The following is a 23,555-nucleotide window of genomic DNA, read 5'->3' on the forward strand; positions in this document are numbered from 1 at the left end:
AAAAAACAGCAGCAACTTGTCCTGAGGAGTTTGAAATTTGAAATCCTGGGAAAGAAAATATATGCCGGCAGACACAATTTGGAGCTGTAAAGACTAAAAGTCACAATATATATAATTAACCGAAGTGTCTGAGATACAAATTCAAGCATTGAGAAATCACAACATCCCTAACTATATCTAGCCACATTCTCTGCAGAGAGATTGGGGAAAAAGAAGGCAACTCTCAAAACCACTCAGATCATATAAGATTAAGAGAGAAGAATGAATAAATAACCATCAAAAACTGCTTCACTTGCACCCATTTTTTGACCCAGCAGCATTCATTCAGGCACCTAAACACAGCTACAAACTCAACAAAACAACCTCCGCTACTGCTGCTTGCACTCTGGAGGTTGCTCACCCGTCTGACCACCTACCTGCGCTCTTCCACTCTTCTGAAGATACAGAAAAATAAATTTGAATTAGAGCAAACTCCATAAAACCAAAGAACCTATTAAACTGAGATAGCGATATTAATACAACAAACAACACCACAGAGCATATTATGAACAAATTCAATTCCAAATGCCATGTCTAATTTGTGTTGGACATGTATTTGGCATAATTGGCTTTGTTAAGTACTGGGGCCGCATAGTAGAGAACAGGAGTTGATAAAACTTTCTGTGGTAGATTTTTTGTCTGTGCTTAATATCATCTCATTTGCATATCACGATTCTTTACCTTGTGTGCTGATGACTGCAGGCAGCATTCCAAACAAAATTTGACACCGGAAAGGGTGAAAGAAAATAATCATCAGTTCCTATTCAAACAGTAAATAAAAACAAAGTGATTTCAAAATACAAAGGGAACGATCTGCACAAATTACCTTCTTTTTACTCTTTTGCTCTTCCTCATCCTCATCCTCATCCTCATCTTCATCCTCCTCCTCTTCATCATCCTCCTCCTCAGTGTCTTCATCATCATCCTCATCATCCTCTATGTCTCCAAACTCCTCTCCTTGAATGGCCTCCCCAGTAAACCACGAAACAGCATGGGGGATAATCTTGTCTCTTATTGTTGACCTGAACAGAGAAATAAAGGTGACTCAGAAATCACACAAAATTATGAAGATGAAATATGAAATACCGAAAAGGTGAAATCCAGAGTCAACAGTTGGTTGAAAGATTACATTACTAAACGTGATTAAGCTTACCCAATGTCATAATCTTGTTCCATCTGGTTCTGAAGTTCTTCAGCCTATTCAAAAAGAAAATGACTGACATAAGAGAAAGAAAAATATTCAAAATCACTAGCCCGTAGATCATGTACAAGGAAACATACCATATCTTCGTCAATATCTTCATCATCTTCAGGAACTTGTGGTGGATTGAAAAAATTAAAGAAACTTTCACAATTTTCAGTTTTGGTGATTGGTTTAGCATTCTTGGCACCCTTCTTAGGCTTTTTCTTAAGCAGCTTCTGCGTCAAGCACTTTCCTGGATACCATTCAATTTCCGTCCTACAAGAAAAATGCAATAAACCAGCCTTAGTAATGTGACTGTGCACCGGGGACTAGATGTAGGGAGTGAATCAACAAAGAAAGAACATACCCAATTGCTTTCTCCAGTATAGGTTCATCCTCATCAATCATGTGATAAGTTTTGGTCAAGACAGAATTCTTAAAATAAGGATTGGTATCAAAGAAAAACTCGAGCTTAAATCCTTTAGGGTTTTCATTCCGGCTCCACTTAATGTCTTTAAGAAACTTGAGAGCACCTTCATCTCGCTCAGAAATCTGAGATATATGTATATATATACACACATATATATAAGTTAACTATGCTAGTACCAAGACTATGAAACTCAGAATTGAATAGATTGTAAAGATTAAACTCAATTGACAAACCTCCTCAGCTAACACTTCATTATTTTTCATTGCAGTGAGCCAGAAAGCAGGTACACCTTTCTCTACATACGCACACAAGTAAATCAAAAAACTGAAACCCTTTTCAAAGAATAGAGTAGGCATTATGTATGGTACCTTTCTCCTCTTCTGTATTAGCTGCTGCTTCATCTGCAACTCCTTCAACTTCCGTAACACCATTTACAATGTCATAGCGCTGTATTCGTACGTTAAATGTTATAGTGGCAGATAACAAAAATCAAATGTCCCAAAATTAGGAGTTATAATAAATAAAGAATGGACACAAACATTAAAATTGAAATAAGAAATCCGCAATTTTTAACTATACAGCCTTAGTATTACGGAAGAGCAATATTCATTTATGTCAACCATAATTCATCATCTTCAATATTTACAAGTATAGAATACTGAAAATACCTTTGTATACAAAGGTTGATACAATTTTTGGTATTTTGCTTCTAGAGCTGCCCTCTCCTCAAAATACTTTGCCTCTAATTCATCGTGTTGACTCTGCAAGAGGAAGAAATTTCATTGTGAGATTTCATGGAATACACAGAAATTGCCATCTCCATCTGAACAGATACATTATCAACGAACACGAATTATGATCCAATTTCAACTCTCCAAGATGAATGATATGCAATCACAGTTATGCCCAAACGCTTCTGAGTTGAAAGTCAGATTTCTGAGGTCATAAAAAGTGCAAGGACACCAAAATTCCTGGGTCAGTTCATAAGTCAACTTCAGCTTCATTACTCAATCGAACTCCATAAATATTTAAGCAGCTTACATCCAACAGTGTTTAGAATCAAGCTATTGACCCACCTTTACCTTCGTCCAAATTTTTAGCGTATGCAGCATATCACAACCTTGCTTAAGATGAAAATAAAAATAAAAATTTACCATATTATATCGGCAAGCAACAAAATAATTTACACCTTATATTGCAAAGCATCTCTAAATCTAAGTGAAAGATCGTATATTTCCAACAGAGGAGCAGTTAACAAACATGCGGAAGAAAATTAAACCCCTGTAAATTAGCATTATAATTTGTTGCGCTTATTCCGAAAACAAGGACATGCCTGAATCCCTCTGAGAAACTCAACACGCTTCCGGACATTGGGCGATAGACTCTCTAGAACGTCTGCGTGCTGACCAGCCAAACTCTGCATCTTATTCTGCAGAAGAGAATTTCCAAATCAGTGAAAATCAAACCAACGCAAAAAAGGAACTTGACGTTAATACCCTAATTCCCCGTGATTATTGGCAATGAACCACAATCTACAGTTCATGAAAAGGGAATACAAAATTCAATGGACAACGACACACAGCACTGGTTAGGAAAAAATTATAAGAATAGAGTAAAATAAGCTTAAGTTTCCGAGGGAACTAAAAAAGAGAAATTTTCCCCTCCAGCAGTTTCCCTTAAAGTAAACAACTCAAACAAAGCAAATATCAAACACTATAAGTAACTGATAAGGAGTATACAGACCTTGAGAGCATTGACGAGGTCTGTTCGATCATCCTCATTAAGAGCTTCACGGAAAAATAAACAAGATGAGAAGCAGGATAAATTCCAGCGAGAAAAGAAGATGAAATGCAAAAGATTTCAAGGGAAAGCGGATTTGAACAGATAAGAGATGGTATGTCACCAGAGCTAAGATCCTGCATATTGAGATTATCCTTGTCGTTGCTCATTGAGCTTCACTCGTGGGTTGCAATGAAGGATGCAAATGAGGGAGGCACAGGAGAAGAAGATACAGCAAATTTGCCAAAACCCTAGACAGCAAGCAAAGAAGGTATCTAAATGAGACTTCCGTTGAGAAACATACTGGTTCTTTGGACTTCGTAGGGTAACAGCTTTTATTTTTTAAAAAAAAAAATGAAGAAAAAATAAGGGAAAAAGACAAAAAAAATGCTACTTAAACTTCATAATCCCCAAATAGTATGTTAAATTTGAAAAATCCCAGGAAAATAAATTTTTTTGAAAATTTATACAATTTCAGTATAACAGTTAACAACTTTTATAACCTTATTAACAACTTCAGTATAGCAATTAACAACAGGTTTTCTAGGAAATTTAACAAACTCCGATGACCGGAAACAATTTTTTTGAAAAATTTTACAACTTCAATATAATCGTTAACAACTTTTGTAATGCTATTAACAACTTTATTATATCAGTTAACAACAGATTTTTTGAAAAATTCAACAATTGGTCGCCAGAGCTCTGGTGGAGGAAAATTTTTACAATTTTTACAATTTCAGTATAACGGTTAACAACTTTTATAACCTTATTAACAACTTCAGTATAGTGGTTAACAATAGGTTTTTAAGTTTGTTAAAAGCATTACTGAAGTTGTAAAAATGCCACTTTTTTAATTTTTTTGAAAAACCTGTTGTTAACCGCTATACTGAAGTTGTTAATAGAGTTACAAAAGTTGTTAACCGTTAGGCTGAAGTTGTAAAAATTTTCAAAAAAAATTATTTCCGGTCACCGAAGCTTGTTAAATTTCCCAGAAAACCTGTTGTTAATTGCTATATTGAAGTTGTTAATAGCATTATAAAAGTTGTTAACCGTTATACTGAAGTTGTAAAAAATTTCTACTTCAATGTAACGTTAACAATTACATTTTTTGAAAATTTTTACAACTCTAATATAATGGTTAACAACTTCAGTATTGCAGTTAACAATAGGTTTTTCAAAAAATTCAAAAAGTGGCATTTTTATAACTTCAGTAATGCCTTTAACAAACTCAAAAACCTGTTATTAACCGCTATACTAAAGTTGTTAATAGGGTTATAAAAGTTGTTAACCGTTATACTGAAGTTGTAAAAATTTTCAAAAAAATTGTTTTCCTCCGCCGGAGCTCCGGCAACCAATTGTTAAATTTTTCAAAAAATCTGTTGTTAACTGATATAATAAAGTTGTTAATAGCGTTACAAAAGTTGTTAACGGTTATATTGAAGTTGTAAAAATTTTCAAAAAAATTGTTTTCGGTCACCAGAGTTTGTTGAATTTCTCAAAAAACCTGTTGTTAATTGCTATACTGAAGTTGTTACTAGAGTTACAAAAGTTATTAACCGTTATACTGAAGTTGTAAAAATTTTCAAAAAAAATTGTTTTCCTCCACCGGAGCTCCGGCGACCAATTGTTGAATTTTCCGAAAAACTGTTGTTAATTGATATACTAAAGTTGTTAATAGCGTTACAAAAGTTGTTAACGGTTATATTGAAGTTGTAAAAATGTTCAAAAAAATCCGGTCGCCGGAGTTTGTTGAATTTTCCAGAAAACCTGTTGTTAATTGCTATACTGAAGTTCTTAATTGCGTTACAAAAGTTGTTAACGGTTATATTGAAGTTGTAAAAATTTTTAGAAAAATTGTTTCCGATCGCCGGAGTTTGTTGAATTTCCCAGAAAACCTATTGTTAATTGCTATACTAAAGTTGTTAATAATATTACAAAAGTTGTTAACCGTTATATTGAAGTTGTAAAAAATTTCAAAAAACAAAAATTTCCGACCAACAAAGCTTTGGTGACCAATTGTCGGCTGGTCGCCAGAACTTCGGTGATCGGCAGGGGGCTGTGATATTTTAAAAATAATAGTTAAAATGAAGGGCAATTTGGTCTTTTCTTTTCACATAATAATCCCAATTTAGTCTTTTGAAACCAAATTGGGATTTTTCAAATTTAACATACCATTTGAGAATTATAAAATTTAAGTAGCATTTTTCTGTCTTTTTCCCAAAAAATATTATTACTCATCTTCTTTGAATAAAAGAGAAAAAATAGAGGGAAAAAACAAATATGTAAATAACTAAAATACTTTTATCTCAAAATATATGATGTTTGAAATCAAATTAAATATCTCAGTTGAAAAATTATATGAATATTGATATTATCAAATAATTTAAAATAAAATTAATTAATAAAAGTATGTTATCATATTATTATATGTAAAAATCAAATAATCTAGTAAAAAATGTTATTTTTAATAGAAAAAAATCTGAATAATTTTTTTAAATTAAATATGATAAAAAATTTAAATTTGATAAAAGAAAATAAGTAAAATATATATTATTTGGCTGTAATGAAATAATTTTGCTAAATTATAAAGTAGTCATATATAAAATTAAAAAAATTGCATTAAAAGCAAAACATGCGTATACCCATCTAATATGAAGTAGGGTATATAAGAAATATGAGTTTTTTTTATTTTTTCTTGATACATGGAAAAAAAAGTTGAAAAGAAAATGACACAAGCGACATACTCCGTTTTCTCTCATAAATCATACCTTTCTTTTCTCTTGCTTTTCTCTCCTCATCCAAACAGGAAAAAAAAAAACTCATTTCTCTCTTCATTTTTTTCTCTAATTTTCTTTCCTTTTTCATTTTCTTTTTATCCAAATACAGAGTTAAGGTATAATTTTGCTCGTGTAATTTTACTTATGATTTTATTTTTTAAGTGTAGTGTTGCCCCTCATCTTTAGGTGCAAAGGGGTAAAATTGCATTCAAAAAATAAAATTAATGTTAAAATTACACCAATAAAAAGATAAGACAGAACTACACTTGAAAAATAAGATCAAGTCAAAATTACATCTTAACCTTTTGAAAAAAGAAAAGCTTTTATTATAAAAATTGCAGTAAAATTTAATTGAGAAAATATCCAAAAAAAACACTTCTTGTTATGAATATTATAACATATGGATGTCCATCTCCTCTTCTTCCTCTTCCTCTTCCTCTTCCTCTCAACTTCATCATCAACTCCCACTACTTCCACTAGGCATTAATCTTCCACTACTCCATTACCTTTCCACTATGCCTTTAATCTTGTAACTCCCCCCACTCATATTCATGTGGTTTATTATCCACTATCTATCATTTAAGTACCAATGTAACTTATGTATAAGACTATGCCTATAAATAAGGCATGCCATTGTATTGTGAAGCAAGTGAAGGAATACAATATCATTCTCTCATTTTCTTGTCTACTTCTCTTCTCCAATCTACTTTCATTGTTGGTTAATTTCATAACACGTTATCAGCACGAGACTCTACCATCAGAGTTCATGGCTTCTAGTTGATGCACGTTGATGTTTTGTTCGTTGAATGAAGATAGCTTGATCCGAACAATTTGGTAAGATTTCTCCAATTTATTTAAAGCAAATGATGGTTTTGCATATTAACCATATTGATTCATTGGCAATCGAATATTTTATTCATCATATTAAGATATGAAAATTTTTATTTTTATTTCTTACTTTTCTTATATTTTCATGATTCTACTATCATTATATTCTTGATTTTGTGATTAAATGGCCAGAAGCCACATCACGTTTTGATGATTATTTGATAACAGACTATCTTGTGGTAGTAACAGATGGCATGACAAAATTGTCACAATTTGATAATCTATATCAAAGTCTTGAAAATTGATGGTTAAAAATGAAACGATACAAAAGAACTTTGTAGTTCTGAAAATTTTGTTATAGTCCGGAAGACTAATATTTAAGAAAATTGATGGTGTGCTATTGAAAGCAAATAATATATTCATAAGAGTGATAAAGAATATGATAACATTGTATCAGTGGAACTGATAACTAAAAGGACAATAATCTTGGGACTTGACTATTGAATCATAATAGCAGAATTAGTAATGGCCCTATGATCAATATGATAAAATTATGAACACCTGTTATAATATGACCAGAAGTCATATAGACAAATATATATTAGTTCATTGAAAAGCAAATGTTAAAGAAAAATGGTTGTGGAATCAAAAAGACCATGTGATATTATGAAAATATCGAAGCTAATTTTAATGCCTGAAGGCAGTAAGTTATGAAGAAAGATAGATATCCAAAGTATATATAAAAATAGAAAACATATAAGTATATGCCTAGAAGGCTATGTGTATAATGTTTAATTTTTATTGGTCTTTAAATTTATTGTGATTTGTGAGAAACAAATGTTATAAGAATTTGATATTGTAATATTGATAAGTGTGTGATATAAAACTAAATAGATCAAATAGACTCAAGAGTTACTAGTTATATTTTGTTTATTTATATCTTATTTATGTGATCTGATTTAATATTAGTTTTGAACATTTTAAATGTCTATAGTACCTTGATTAATGTTGAGAAGTTTTGAACATTAAGTACTTTACTTTTAAAAGTTCATTTTAAATGTTCTTCATCATTTTTGTGTGTTTTCTATGTGTCTTGTAAGTTAAATCTATGATACTCATAATTATTTGTTATTATGTTAATAATATATTGAAATAGAGTTGTCTTTCATATTCCTCTTAAATTATATAGTTCCTGAAAAACTAGATGTAATAGTATTAATATAGTTCCAGAAGAACTAATACTGATTTTTTTTTATGAGCAAACAAAGTATTGATAGTGAAAAATATGATCCATAGATCTACATCGCAACTTTGGTTCTCCAAAGAGTGTAAATATTATAGTATAATTGGATTAAAGTCCGTAACTATAGATAAACTAGGAAGTACTTGAGCTTCCAAGCAAAAGATAGGTTATTGACTTTAACCTATTTTATGCTAGCAGCTATTTATGAAATATATGAATAAATGAATCATATTTGAATGACTCAATCTTGAGGGGAAAAACTGTTGAAATACAAATATGAGTTGATATTGGATATATTTTTCATATCAATTTCATAAATGGATATCATCAATCATATATTATATTGAAAAGTTTATTATTGGTAACGAAACATGATACAGTAAACCAGAAGTTTACTGATATAATTAGATTTATTGTTGGCATGACTTGTTTGATCATCTTAAACTATATAATTATTGAAGATTATGTATTGATATCCATTGAAGAACCAGAAGATTCTTCCGAATAGCCAACATTTTTAAGAATCCGTATGTGCTGCTTGTTCTCAAAGAAAATTGATTATAAAATATCACTAGTTATGTTTTGTTTTCGAATGGATCACTATATTTCTGGAAATATATATGGGCCCATTTAGAAGCACATAAGCCATACAAGTATTTAATATTTGATAGATGCATCTATATAAAATGGTAAGATGTGTGATTGATATTAATTTGCAACCTGAAGTTTGCAAGATTATTTAGATAAATATTTCCAGACTATGATTCCCAAAACTTGATTTTAAAGATACTAGTGAATTTATATATCAGGCTTTTAATGTTGAAAAGCCTGCTTAACAAATTGATCTAGCAAAATCATTTGTTGATGCCTCCGTGAATAGCTTGATCAATATTTATGAGAACAAATTTTTCCATTTTAGTGTTGGCATATTTGATATATTGCAGCACTTATAGACATCAAGGCAACAAAATTCTCCCAATGAAATTGGCTTTTGGTCAGGAGCAAGATATTTTCCATCTAAAGATTGAAATGTGTAATATTTATTCTTACCAATCCACCACAATGCACATAGATGGATATTTAAAGAAAGTTGGGACATATGTTGGGTAAGAACCTCCTTCTTCTTGTTTGTTTTTAAATGGAACAAAATAATGTTCCTAAAAGAAGCAAATGGATTTAGGAGACTTATACTACATAATTAGTTGACTGTTATTCGACAAAGTTTTCCTAACATGAGGGGGAGAAATTGAGTAGCTGGAAAAGAGAATGCATGGAATGCATTATTACTATTAAATATAGATCCTCAAATATATTAGTATGGACCAGAAGTTCATCAAAATTGCATTCATGAAATATTACAAAATATTTTACTGACTTGAATGAAAATTTTTAAATCTCTTATTCCAGCTAAAAATGCTCCAATTATTTTAAATATTAAGACATGCCAGAAGCATGAGAGGTTAATCGGTTCCAATATAAATATCTTGAATAAAGAGGAGCATACAACTTAGAAGTTATATTGAGGAGGCATGTACTCTAGAAGAGTGTCAAGACATAACTAATTGTAAAACTCCAGAAGAGGTTCAGGTACCTGAAAAGGAAGAAAGAGATCTCAACAAGTTATGTCACAAAAGAAAAAATGGAACCGAAAAGGTAAAGTTGTCGACAATGATTTTTCATAAGAATATCACATGATAAAAAGAGGATCTTACGTATAGATCTATCATACAAAGTAGATATAAATTTGGCCAAGAAGAAAAGAAAAAGGAAAAGATGTGATGAAAATGTTATTTCGATATGTGAAAATGGGCCTGTAGTCCCAACACATATAAAGTTTCTATAGAATATATAGACATTTATGTGAAAATATAGATTTTCACAAATGATTATGATGAGACATATTACTTTGTGGTGGATATCATTTTGCATATTTGAATAGTCTGGCATTATGAAATGTGCCTGCTAGATGACCCCTGGATGAGGATCATTAAATAGTAAAATTTACATGATAATCCTTGAAGGATTCAAAAATATGCCAGGAGCATATATAAGAAAATCTTTCAGTATATAAAATATTATGAAGATTAAAATAATTTCAGTATGTATGATCCATTTTATAGTTTTGAATCAAAATATATGAAATTCCCTAAAGAATTTCACTTGCCAGAAGCATACAATTTAAGTTCTTGAGAACAAAGATTAAGTTAAATAAGTTGCCAGAAGCAATCAGGGCGTATGTGGTATAACCGACTAAGTAAATATCGGTTGAAGAAATGATATAAAAATGATCCAATTTGCCCATGTATTTTTATGAAAAGATCTGAAAGTGAGTTTGCTATAATTGTTTATGCTGATGATATAAATATTATTGGAACTCCTGAAGAGCTTACAAAAGCTATGGATTGCTTAAAGAAAGAATTTGAAATGAAGGGCTTGAAAAGAACAAAGTTTTGCTTTGGATTGGAAATTGAATACTTGAGAAATGAAGATTTTTGTGTATCAAATAATTGATACAAGAAAAACCTTAAAGTATTTTTATATGGATAAATCATATCCATTATATACTTTGATAGTTGTGAGATTTGTGGAGGTGAATAAAGAACTTTATATATTTTGAGAAGGTGATGAAAAACTACTTGGTCCAGAAGTACCAAATCATAGGTCCAGAAGTATCATATCATATCTTATCAGTCATACATGACATCACATATCATTTGCTGTTAACTTACTGGTAAGATATATTTCTTCACCAAAGACATTGGAATAGAATTCTAGATTCTTTTCTGATTCACATGCTGGTAATTCCAAATGGAGTATTTATCTCACAATATCCAAAAGATGGTGAAAGATATATCCAGCAAATTCATTCAAATAAAAATCTAGCAGATTTGTTCACCAAGTCACTTCCTATTACAATATTTGAAAAGTTTGTTCATGATATCGAATGTCACAGACTCAAGGATATCAATTGATATTATCAAGAGGGGGAGTTAATAAACGCTGTACTCTTTTTTCCTTGTCTATGGTTTTTTCCCATTGGGTTTTCCTAGCAAGGTTTTTAATGAGGCAGCATCAAATAATGTATCAGTGAATGTGTAATCTTTTTCTTCTACTAGGTTTTTATCCCACAGGGTTTTTCCTAGTTGAAGTTTTTTAACGAGGCACATATATTATATAATGGACATCCAAGGGGGAGTGTTATGAATATTATAACATGTGGATGTCCATCTCCTCTTCTTCCTCTTCCTCTTCCTCTTCCTCTTCCTCTCAACTTCATCATCAACTCCCACTACTTCCACTAGGCATTAATCTTCCACTACTCCATTACCTTTCCACTATGCCTTTAATCTTGTAACTCCCCCCACTCATATTCATGTGGTTTATTATCCACTATCTATCATTTAAGTACCAATGTAACTTATGTATAAGACTATGCCTATAAATAAGGCATGCCATTGTATTGTGAAGCAAGTGAAAGAATACAATATCATTCTCTCATTTTCTTGTCTACTTCTCTTCTCCAATCTACTTTCATTGTTGGTTAATTTCATAACACTTCTAAAATTTTAAAATCCCAAATTAAGACTGAGTATAAAAATGTGTTGCTAATTATTTTTTAAATATTATCAATATAGTGAATAATATTGATTTCGTATTTTGAAATTCAAAAATATTTTTTTTAAAATTATCCCAATTTAGTTAATATTATTTAATGAAAATATGCAAATTTATTTATTGTTATGAATATAATATTGATGTGAATCTCTGCATATCTCACATTATCCCTTATCATCTCTGTTATCTTATATTATTATGGAATGGGTAGATTTTATTAAGATGAGAATTTTTGTGTCTATATAAATAGCGATTATGTATTTTGGTATTGTGGAAAAGAAGAAATATTCTCTTTCACTCTTATTCAATCCAATTCTCTACATATTCTTTTATTTTCTTGTTGAATATCTCGTCCCTTTCCTTGTTTCCATAATATGTCATGAGCATGAGCCTCTAACTAAATTATAGGAGGTATAGATATTGATCACTTAACAGGTTTGGTCTTGATGAGAAGGTCTGATATTTTGATTTTCTTAAAGCTTTTATCTTTATATTTCATGATTTACTGTTTAAATATTCAACATCTACATTTCATAATTATGATTATCCATTTGATAAAAGTTTGCGTTTCTTTTTCAAAAGGATAAAGTACTGAATATGTTTAAATTGAACAACTAGGAGTTATATAGCTCTGATTTCTTATTTTATTATCAGAAGTTATATAACGTTAATTTTTTATTTTATTAAATGAGAAAAAGCCATGTCGTTTTGATTTTGAGAAGAATTACTACGTGATTTGTTTACTAATATTTTCATAAGATAAACCTATAATGTTGATAGATATCCTAACCATTATTGTGCTTTAGAAAAACATTATTCCTATTTGTTTTCTTTTGGAGCTATTTAAAATATTTTCATTGTTCTGGATGATATGATTTCTTTTATATAGTTTAAGAAACATCTTATATTTAAACAAGCTAATGTTTTATAGATTATTATGTTTATCTTTTCAGATATTATATTCTTTTTTTATAATAATATCATAGGTAACCTTACGAAACTTGAGTTTGTGGTTTTGGATATTATTAGGAAAAAAAATAATTTACTTTAAGTAATAGATGCAAAATTTATCTAAATGCCACTGACTTGGAAAATACAATCAGAGACGATTAAACATCTTATCAAGATAAAACCAAAATTTTATATGCCACCATATGCAAGAACGGCTAAAAATTGAGTATGCGACCATAAAAAATCAATTTATTCTTTAGATTAGCTTAAAACAAAAGTATGACTACTAGCAAACTATTGTTCTTTCAAAAGTTTGTTATGACTATGAATGCATTTATACTTGTAAGACTTTAAACATGTACTGTCTCTGATCCTTAATATAAGACACTGTTTGACTTTTATTTTGGTCCTAAATCTAAGACCCCAATCCACTTTATCTCTCATATTTATACATTTTTTTCTAAAATAGCCCTTCTAACAATGATAGTTCTAGTCAATATATTTGATTAGCAAGAATATTTTAGAAAAGACAACACCTATTTAGGACAAATAATTAACTCAACTTACTTCCTTAATCTCCTCAAATTAGTCAACTAGCTCTTATAATTAGGACCGAAGGTAGTATGTATAATTCTGTAACATCCATCATCAGTAACTTTTTCTCACATGATTTTCATAGAAAGCTTATTCTAAATATTACAAAATTATACTCACTCACAAGTTTAAAATCTTACAGACATAAATGAATTCAGTTATAAGAAGTTTTTTGAAACAATAACACTTTTTTTATGGTCATGCCTTTCTTTTAAGATGTTCCAGATAAGAAATAGGTCTTTTACATTTAAATATTCAATTTTTAACCTTTCAAAAAAATAGTGGTGTAAAAAGCTTTGGCTTTGACTTGATTAGATGCATAATTATCTTTTTTTGATTGTGTCTTCCAAACTATTGATATTTGGATGGATTTTCACATCTGGCACTCAATATAATTTTTTTTTTCTCAGTAAAATCAATAGTAACAAACTCAAATTTTGTAAGAGTTGACGTGACAACATCATAAAAAATAATAATATTAGAAAAGAATAAACCTAGCAACATATACAACATTGATATAAGAGGTCTTTTTATGCTATGAAACAGATCATACCATTCACAGGGAGGAAAACATTCTAATATTTCCAAAAGAAAATAGTCAAGAATAATGTTTTTCTAAAGCATAATAAATTGTTAGTGTCTCTATTAATATTATAGGTTCAGCGCATGGAAATATTAATAAATAAACCACACTTCAATCTTTTTCAAGATTAAGACCACGTGACTTTTGACCGTTTAATTATAAGATAAAAAATTAAAATTACACAACTTATGGTCGTTTAATAAGATAAAAAATTAAAGGCATGTGACTCTTGCCACTTAATATACACATATTCAATACTTTTCTTTTAAAAAAATTGTTATTAAATTGATAATTATAATCATTATGTATAGAATAATAGATCTTGAATATTTAGACGATAAATCATAAAATATGAAATATAAAGATAATACTACCTCCGGTCCTAATTATAAGACCCCGTTGACTAATTTGAGGAGATTAAGGAAGTAAGTTAAATTAGTTATTTGTAACAAATAAGTGTTGTCATTCCTAAAATATCTTTGCTAATTAAGTGTGTTGGTTAGAACTATCATTATTAGAAGGACTATCTTGGAAAAAAATGCATAAATATGAGAGACAAAATGGATTGGGCTCTTATAATTAGGACCAAACTAAAAGTCAAACGGGGTCTTATATTAAGGACCGGAGGTAGTATAAGATTAAGAAACTTCAAGTGATCAGATTAAGAAAATTTCAATGTGCCTCATCCAAATTTATCAGATATTCATGCTAAGAACATGTTATGACAATAAAAGAAAATCAGCAAAACAACGAGAAAATAAGTGGAGAGTTGAAGAGATGAGGGATAATAGAGAATATTTCTTTATTTTTATAACGCCTGATCTATTTATCAAATGGATAATCATAATTAAACAAATTTATACATTTGATCTTTTAATTTTATATAAAATTTTAGTTTGGTTTCTTAACTTTAAAAGATATATTTTTAATTATTTAACATTAAAATTTATATTCTTAAATAATGATTTTTTGTAATAATTATGGTTATTTTTAAAACTAAACTTAACTTAATATGTTAACAATTAAGATTGAAAATATTTTATTAATATTTAAGATTTTCATATCATCATTTTTTAATTAAAAATTTCAAACTTAAATGACTAAAGTTATATTTTTTGAAGTTAATGAACCAATTTAAAATCCTATATAAAATTATAGGATTAAAAGCATATTTTTGCCATTATAATTATTATCTCTATTCATTATTTCGTTCTCTTCGAATATCTTACCATTTTCTTTATTTTCATAACTTTTTTTTATAACAAACTCTTACTCCACTTATTAGTATTTTTCACTAGTAAAGAATAAAATATCTAAAGTTCATTTAAAAAAGATTAAATATCTGAAGATAATTACATTTTATTGGAAATTTAAAATAAAAAGTATTTTGAAATAAAATAAAAACTTTATCAATGTTGTTTGTCTTTTTAATAAAGGGATCAAGCTTCATTAACTAGTAAAATGATTGCACGCACAAATGCCCAATTCATGTGCATCATACTAAATGAATTTCACAACAAAAAACAAAGAACAACAACAACATAAATATTTGGAAGATTAATTGGGTTGTATGTAACAGGTATTTAAATTTTGCATAATTGGTCGTTTCTCAATAAAATAATATAAACTAAAATGACATAAAAATCAAACGAAAAAAATTGAATAAACCAACTACATAAATTAGATTTCTGTTAAATAAATTAAATTTTTATCTGGTTTCGTTCATTCTCTCTCTCTCTCTATGTATTTATAAAAGATGAAAAACACAACTATTTGATTTTATACTTTCTAGAACCTTGAAATTTATTACTCAAGGTTCTAGAAATTTAATTTTATAAAATTTAATTCTATAAAATTTGAGTATAATTTTATAAATATGACTTATTTACTCAAATTTTTATTTGTAAAAAATTTAATTCATTCTTTTAAATCCCACGAATCTTGTACAAAGAGCCTAAACCCGACGCTGCAAGCATGCAACGCAGCGTTTATACGTTCGCGCAAATGCAACCTCTTGGGTGGTCGGCTCCTGGTTCCGCCCGATATACACCGTCTTCGATACCTCGTCCATTTGCAGCGCCCCATGACTTCGTGCTTCGCCGTCTTCTTGTGTCTTCTACTCCTTCGACTTCGAGCTACCTCCCATAGCAGAAGGCAGCCCGCCAGCCCCTCCTCCGACTCCGGGTTTCTCCTCCTCCATGGACCGTCGGTGTCAGAGGCAGTTGGCGCCTAAAAGTTAGAGTTCTTTCTTTTCCGGTGATATGAAAGAAAGAGGAGTTTTATGATAGAATTTTCGTCATTTTGAACTGCTTTGCTTGTGATGGAGGAAGCTCAATTGGAGCCTTCAAAACCCTCTGAAATTTTGACGCGTTTTCCTCATTACCGTCGATCACATTTGAAGAGTGGGACTTATCATACCCTTGTTCGTATCCTATCCCACTGCAACAATGAGTGCAGTCTACCTGGCACAATAGGAAATCATGCTGCTTCTCCAGAGCTAAAAAATCATAGTAAGTGAAAATCAACGACTCTTGCCTTTTTTTTTTTTTTTTAATTTTCCTTATCGTTCCACAGATTTCTTATTGGAATTGAAGTAATTACCTTACTTTAGAAATGGAATTGAAGTAATTACCTTACTTTAGAAACTATGTTTTAAGCTTTGCTTTTGTGTTTGCTGTTCGTTTCAATTTAACTGCGTATTTCTCATGCAATTCTCTCTTCCTTCTCCTGTTTGAAGCCAATGGCATCGATAGATTGGGGCAAGAAAACAGGGAAAGGGAGCCTCAGAACTTGCAATTTTCTGGTATTGATCTTATGAATCTCAAGCATCCTGTATGCCACCGGGGAAAACAGGTTCTTGAGAACTCTAGTGGTAGGGAGTTTATAATGGGAGTAGAGGAAGATGTAGGCTCTGCTGGGAGGCAGGATATGATGATTTGGGAAAGTGAAAGTGTTGAGGCCTTGTCTATGAGAACTAATGGTTTGAATAAGGAACAGAAGAAAATAGAAGAGTCGAATCAGATAGCGAAAGGAACTGAAAACCTTGTTGACAATGGCTCAATTCCTTTGAACCTGAGATTAGGTGAAAACCAGAATGGAAGCAGTGAAGTTGACTTGATCGATTACCGAGTGGAGCATGCTGAATTTAGGAGATCCAATATCAACACATCTGGAACTGAAAGCCAGTTATGTATAGAAGGAGAATTTAATCAAAATATCTCCAAAGGCTTTGATGGATCTTTAATTGCTAACAATTCAACATCTGAAACAAAGGAAACCTCCGTACCTGAAATTAGTACTTCAAGTACAGGGCATGAGACACAACAAAAAGAAATGGAATTAGTGGAACCACTTTGTGATGCAATGGTTTCTCTGCCTATTATTGAAGAAGGTGAGTTTGAGAAGGAAGAACGTGGTCAAAGGGTTCATGTAGCAACACAGCTTTCTCTAGATGATGGTATGGAATATAATGACCTGTTGAATTTTAGTATTGAGCTCGAGAGACTACAAAAGGAAATGGAATTGGTGAAACCTGTTTCTGCTGCAGTTGTTTCTTTTCGTACTGCTGAAGAGGGTAAGTTTGAGAAGGAAGAACAACGTGGTCAAAAGGCATGTGAGGCTATTCAATTTTCTGTGGATCAGGGTACGAATAATGAAGAATCAAATTCAAGTGTAAAGCATAAGAAACAAAAAACGGAAATGGACTCAGCAAAACCAGCTTGTGCTGCAATGGTTTCTCTTCCTACTACCAAAGAGGGTAAGTTTGACAAGGAAGAACAACACGGTCAAAAGGCTTCTGAAGCAATGCATGTTTCTGTAGATCAGGCTATGAGTAGTGAAGCATTGATTTCAAGTATAAATCCCAAGAGACAACAAAAGGAAATGGAACTGGTGAAACCTGTTTCTGCTGCAATTATTCCTCTTCCTACTACTGAAGAGGGTGAGTTTAAGAAGGAAGAACAACAGGGACAAAGGGTTCCTGAAGCAATGCAATTTTCTATGGATGAGGGTGTGAATAATGAAGCATCAAATTCACATATAAAGCATGAGAAACAACAAAAGGAAATGAACTCATCAAAACCAGTTTGTGCTGCAATTGTTTCTCTTCCTACTACCAAAGAGGGTGAGCTGGAGAAGGAAGTACAACATGGTCAGAAGGTTCCTGAAGCAATGCACATATCTGTAGATCATGGTATGGATATTGAATCATTGATTTTAACAAGAAAGCCTAAAAGCCAACATAATCCAATGGAATTGGCGAAACCTTGCTGCACTGCAATCGTTTCCCTTCCTGATATTGAAGAGGATGAACTTGAGAAGGAAGAGCATAATTGTAGTGATGGTTCCAAATCCACTAAGACATATGTAAGGAAGAGTAAGAAGAGGGATTTGGGCCTCTCGGACATAGAGCCATCAGGTAGAAAGGTCCCTGAAGCAATGGACTTATCTGTTAATCAGGGTATCAATGGTGAAACATTGAATGTGGGCAAATATAGTGAAGAGATGTGGTTCATGGACATTGATATCTTGGATGCTAAACATGAAATGCAGCATGAAAAAGAGCAGCCAGAAAAAATAACTTGTGTAAATGGTGCAATATTTTCCGATCATCCAGATAAGAAAGAAGGCATTGAAGAGGGAGAAATTTCAGGTGACTTTAGAATGGATGAGAATTCAATTGATACGTCTTCTGCAGATTCCTTGATGATAGAACAGAGGGAACATGATGTACAAAAGCCCAAACATGTTTTTGAAAATATAGTATTTCCTTTTAACATACAGAAAGAAGAAAAAGAAAAACAATATGAATCAACTCAAGATAACAGTAGACTAATGGAACCTAGGAAAAGTGATAAAAATGGGCTTCCAAATGGAGTTGACTTTGGAATCTCTCGGGAAATTGTTGATTATGGAGATTTAGTGGAGCATGGTTCTATATCGGTTACTGGAAAAAGTGAAGACGGGGGAATTAAAGGTGTTGTTGGCTTGCCACCCACTTTGGCTAACAAAGAAGTCTCGCCCGAAGAAGAAGCCACTGATGATCATCAAAACACATCTGCAGTAAGGGTATGATTTTCACTTGCATTCTTCAATGAATTGTGCAATAAAACATTTTTATTTTCTCATGTTAACTTTGCTCTTAAAACATTTAAATATGAGTCTTTGTTTTATTTTAATTATTTATATTTATCTGCATGAGATGTTTTGATTGCTTGATGATCTTCCTTCGTTATTGTTTAGTTTAGTTTTGTGAGGGGTTAAAATAAGATACTATAGGCTTGTTTTGAGCTTATACTATCTTATTTAGTGTTACACACACACACACACATATTTAAGTGTTCATCTACATGTTTATGCATAATATGTTAAATTCCCGAAGCGTATTATTCCCTTGTTTCTATGAAGTGTTTGCAACTTGTAGGGTTTTGGGAAAGGCACAAGAATTTAAAAATTAGGTTCGTTTATTAATTTATGTGATTTGAATGTGCCCATGCCAAAACGACACTCCATGATGTACAATCACTTGTAGAAATTATGTACTCTTTTCTATTGAAGCGTTGAATGATGCAGACTAACTTGTAGTAAATTGTGCTGCATTTGTTTTTTGTTTTGTTTTGTTGTATGACCACTGTGGTTGATCCTTTACAGCAGAAAGCTGGCATCAGTTGTAAGAAAAAGCGTGGTCCTGTTACTGAGGAAAGGAAGGCCAAAAAGAAGGTATTCTTAAATTGTTTTTCAGTTATTTGTATTTTTTAATGTTGAGCTATTGGTTTTAAGTTGTGATATTATATTTTAAAAATTAGTTAATTCCATCGCTTCTGAAACCAATCTTAAGATCGTTTATGGAATAGTGCATAAATCTGTATGCTTCCAATATGTGGTTTGATCTTTTATTTGTTTGATTTTATTACATAGGAAAAGAAAAGAAAGAAGCGGGCAGAAAAGAACAGAAAACTTGGGGTTAAAAGGTTGAAGCTGCAGCCAGTACAGAAACCAAAAACTATCACATATTGCCGACATTATCTCAAGGGAAGGTGCCATGAGGTTGTTCATATGACTCAATCACATGATAATTATCTTTTTCTCTTGTGCTTGCAAAAGTGAAGGAATGCATCTATATAAAATTCTAGTAGAATTTTCACCTACATATGCGCAATTTCGTTTGTCATCTCTTATACATAAAGCCCACTGTAAGGCTGAAGGCATTCTATATTTGGGAAAATCAAAATATAGTGGCATTTCATGTGTAATTCCTCTTGTACATGAAGATTTCCTTAAAACGCTTGTCTGAAGTCATGTAGAGGATCTTCAATTTTAATATTTCTATTGTGGAGCATAACATGTGACGGGATGCATTACCATGACCTCTATTAGACTTCTTCTGCTTAATGTTCAAAAGCGTCCCATCCTGATCATTATTTGCATGAGTTTTAAATGGATGCATATTTTGCAGCATATGTTGATAGTTTATTGCTAAGTGTACGAGTCTAATTTCCTTTGCCATCTCCAATGAAAAAAACAATTGACAGGGTGACAAGTGCAAGTTCTCACATGACATAGTGCCTCTGACAAAATCAAAGGTATTTACTTCCTAGTAGTTAATTCAGTGATAAGTAACGGGAGCAACTAATTAGGCTTTTTAAATTTTAGAAAACCTGAATTTTTATTGAAATTGCAGCCGTGCTGTCACTTTGCTCGTCACTCTTGCATGAAAGGTGATGACTGTCCATTTGATCATGAGCTTTCCAAGTATCCTTGTAGCAATTTTGTGAGTAAAGGATCTTGCAGCAGAGGGAATGCTTGTATGTTTTCACACCAGGTACCACAATAACTTCATATGATTTGTAAATGATGTAATAACCTGTGATGTGATTGAACTAATAGAGGATTTGCATCAACCTAGTCGTTTCAACGATATATGCGTTCATGATATATAATCTAACTGAACTGGACTCTTATTGTACAGATGCCAACCAAACAAGATGTTGCTACATCTTCAAATGATAGCAAAGCTGAGTTGGAGCCTAAACTATTAGGAAATGCAAACTTAAGCAAGCCGCCTAATATCAGCAGCAGCAGCGCTTCTCAGCAAAAACAGATCTCTGATTCAAAAGGAATTCAAACTCACTTGAATTCAGAAAAAGAGGTGACAGACACTGTAAAGAAACCACCGACAATGGCACCTAAAGGAATTAGTTTCATCAATTTTTCAAAATCATCATCTCCAAAACAAGGAATGGTAACGCCAGACAAGGGAAATTCTGTTCAAATTGGGACCCGTTCTAATCAAAGTGCATCGGGCACAGCTTTAAACTCGATGAATCCTGGGAAAACGCCAGTAGGGGTACCTAAAGGAATTAATTTCCTTTCATTTGGAAAAGGTCGTATTTCCGATTTCAAAAGTACTGTTTGCTCCTTTCTGAATAAGGAAAGTGGTATCAAGTTGTGTCAGAAAGGAAGTTTAGGTACGCCTGAACAAGCATCTCTAGAGAAGGATGATGGCAGTAAAATTGGCATTGGGCTGCAGACTGCTGTGTGCTCAAATGAGACTTTAAAGGAAAATCAATGTGTAGCGGGGAAAATGGATTTGGGTTTCCAAGGAAAAGCTTCAATACATCGTTATAGTAATGGTGTTCAATTTAGCTCAACCTCTCATCATGATCACAGTCTTAGTAGATCAGTGCAAGAGGGAACAAAGGCATATACTCCTCAGACTTCAACTCTGACCTCATCTATGTTTCCAACTTCTCCATTTATTTCAGGTCAATCTTCAGAACGGTTAGCACCTGGACATCATAAGCACGTATATAACTCTGCTCAAAGGGCACTGTTATCAACTCTATCATTTGCAGCAGAGCACGAGTCCAATATTAAGCTAAAGTCCCCTTTTGGTGCATCAGCTGTGAAATTAGAGATGAACAAGGATGTATAGCAGTTCATAGATCCAATAATGTCTGGGAGTGCATGATTGGGAGTTCATGATTTCAAGTTCATTTGCATGATTTGGTATAACAGAGAAGTTCCAAGCCACCTATCGCGTGGTCGAGTGGATGATAATCCGAGGGTTGTCGAGTGCTGTTTTCTTCTGTAATAATTTCTTGCTGCTCATTGCAGGTAATATCTTGCACCCATTTGCACTAATGTAAATTTCTGTGCATTGCGGTATTTGACGTCTAATAATTAATGGGAAGACGTTTGCCTCAAACATGATGCCAGATTGCTTGATCTTGACATTAAAATCCTCAGTAAAAATTTAACCATTTTTAAATTCATTAGAGTACTTTCCTGGTGATTGTGCTTTATATTGTTATTGTAGGGCTTGCAGATCATTATGGCAGCAAATTTGATGAACAATTTCCCCCACTCTTCTCAACATGAGATGAATGAAAATAGATGACATTGTAGTTTTGCCGCCAGAAATCACCCGTGGTCTGCAAGAAATACGGATTCTGAACGAGGTGATAATGACACCACAACGAAGGCATCATGAAAATGGATGAAGGTTGATGAAGAGGGAGGTGAAACCAGCTGCAAGACATTCGTTTCTGCTAAAATGGCTCATTCGAGAGACAAAACAAAAACTGATTTCTTCCAACACTGCGTTAGGGGGGCCCTGAATGTCGAAGCAGTGCATGAAGTCAGACTACCGAGATTTACTCTCATTTTGATTGAAAAAATTGTCGTTTTTTCAACCTTAATTATTTGTTTCAGATACGTTGTTTCACCAAAGGTAAATTAATATGTTCAATGAAAGGGGTCAATACTTCTAAAACAATTTATTGTTACTTCTACTAATAGGCAAGAATTATAATAATAGGTAGTTTTTAAATAGAAAAAAAATGTGTTTGGGCTTGCGTTGAATTTTAGTTCTTGCTTTGACCCAAAAAAATTTGATGCTGCACAATTATTCTTCCCAGTAATTACTTCCATTCGTTCTTTTTAAATAGAAAATTAATCAAATCACATTAATAAAAAAAAAAAGTGAGTTAAAATTACTACCTCCACTTCTATTATAAGCTTTGAATTTGAGAAAGAGTATAGTTTATTCTATAAATTTCAATTTAAATTTCTCTCAACATTTAATCTGTTTTGTTTTCCAATTTTTTCCTCAGATTATTTATTCTTTTTTTTTACCACACTATTTCTTATTACTACATTTTCTTATATATTTTCCTTCATCTTTTCCCACTTATGATAAGGATATACTTGTAAATAAAAGCGTATTTATTTCTTATTTATTATTTTTAATTAATTTTAACAGATTTTTCATTATATATAAGTTTATTATTTCTTATTTGGAACTTATAGTAAAAATCAAAGTGAGTAGTTAGAAACAATAAATATATAAAAATGTTATATTCTTTGTTAGAATTTATTATATAGAAAATTATTTTGACATTAAATACAATAATATTAACACGACTATTAAAATGATTCACCCAAAAAAATAGGAATGAAATGAAAAATAAAAAAAAATTTGATGAGAACATCTAACTGCTACTTATAAATAAAGAAAAGTCACATGCAAATTT

General features: G+C 31.6%; 2 protein-coding genes across 6 annotated transcripts; one reads left to right on the forward strand and one right to left on the reverse strand.

Moving 5' to 3' along the window:
- Positions 1 to 103: 103 nt before the first annotated feature.
- On the reverse strand, positions 104 to 3,712 carry LOC114731237 (nucleosome assembly protein 1;2). Its single transcript, XM_028918376.1, has 12 exons — positions 3,556 to 3,712; positions 3,396 to 3,439; positions 2,986 to 3,081; positions 2,321 to 2,413; positions 2,021 to 2,099; positions 1,886 to 1,947; positions 1,590 to 1,774; positions 1,321 to 1,498; positions 1,193 to 1,236; positions 866 to 1,061; positions 721 to 735; positions 104 to 434 (listed from the first exon to the last, which is right to left on the reverse strand). The coding sequence occupies exons 1-12, from the start codon at positions 3,599 to 3,601 to the stop codon at positions 369 to 371; spliced, it is 1,104 nt and encodes a 367-aa protein (XP_028774209.1). The 5' UTR covers positions 3,602 to 3,712; the 3' UTR covers positions 104 to 368.
- LOC114731235 (uncharacterized) lies at positions 765 to 22,798 on the forward strand. Of its 5 annotated transcripts, XM_028918371.1 has the most exons (9): positions 765 to 775; positions 16,291 to 16,532; positions 16,760 to 19,089; positions 19,672 to 19,740; positions 19,939 to 20,067; positions 20,553 to 20,603; positions 20,702 to 20,842; positions 20,990 to 22,137; positions 22,340 to 22,798. In XM_028918371.1, the coding sequence occupies exons 2-8, from the start codon at positions 16,343 to 16,345 to the stop codon at positions 21,953 to 21,955; spliced, it is 3,876 nt and encodes a 1,291-aa protein (XP_028774204.1). In that variant the 5' UTR covers positions 765 to 775; positions 16,291 to 16,342; the 3' UTR covers positions 21,956 to 22,137; positions 22,340 to 22,798. The 5 variants fall into 5 exon arrangements, with proteins under 5 accessions (XP_028774204.1, XP_028774203.1, XP_028774205.1 ...); XM_028918370.1 differs by lacking the exon at positions 765 to 775 and having other exon boundaries at positions 16,240 to 16,532; XM_028918372.1 differs by lacking the exon at positions 765 to 775 and having other exon boundaries at positions 16,240 to 16,532; positions 19,675 to 19,740.
- Positions 22,799 to 23,555: the final 757 nt, after the last annotated feature.

Source organism: Neltuma alba, unplaced genomic scaffold (assembly GCF_004799145.2).
Source record: "Neltuma alba isolate B1F8T4 unplaced genomic scaffold, ASM479914v2 tig00012808_pilon, whole genome shotgun sequence".
Taxonomy (NCBI): Eukaryota; Viridiplantae; Streptophyta; class Magnoliopsida; order Fabales; family Fabaceae; genus Neltuma; species Neltuma alba.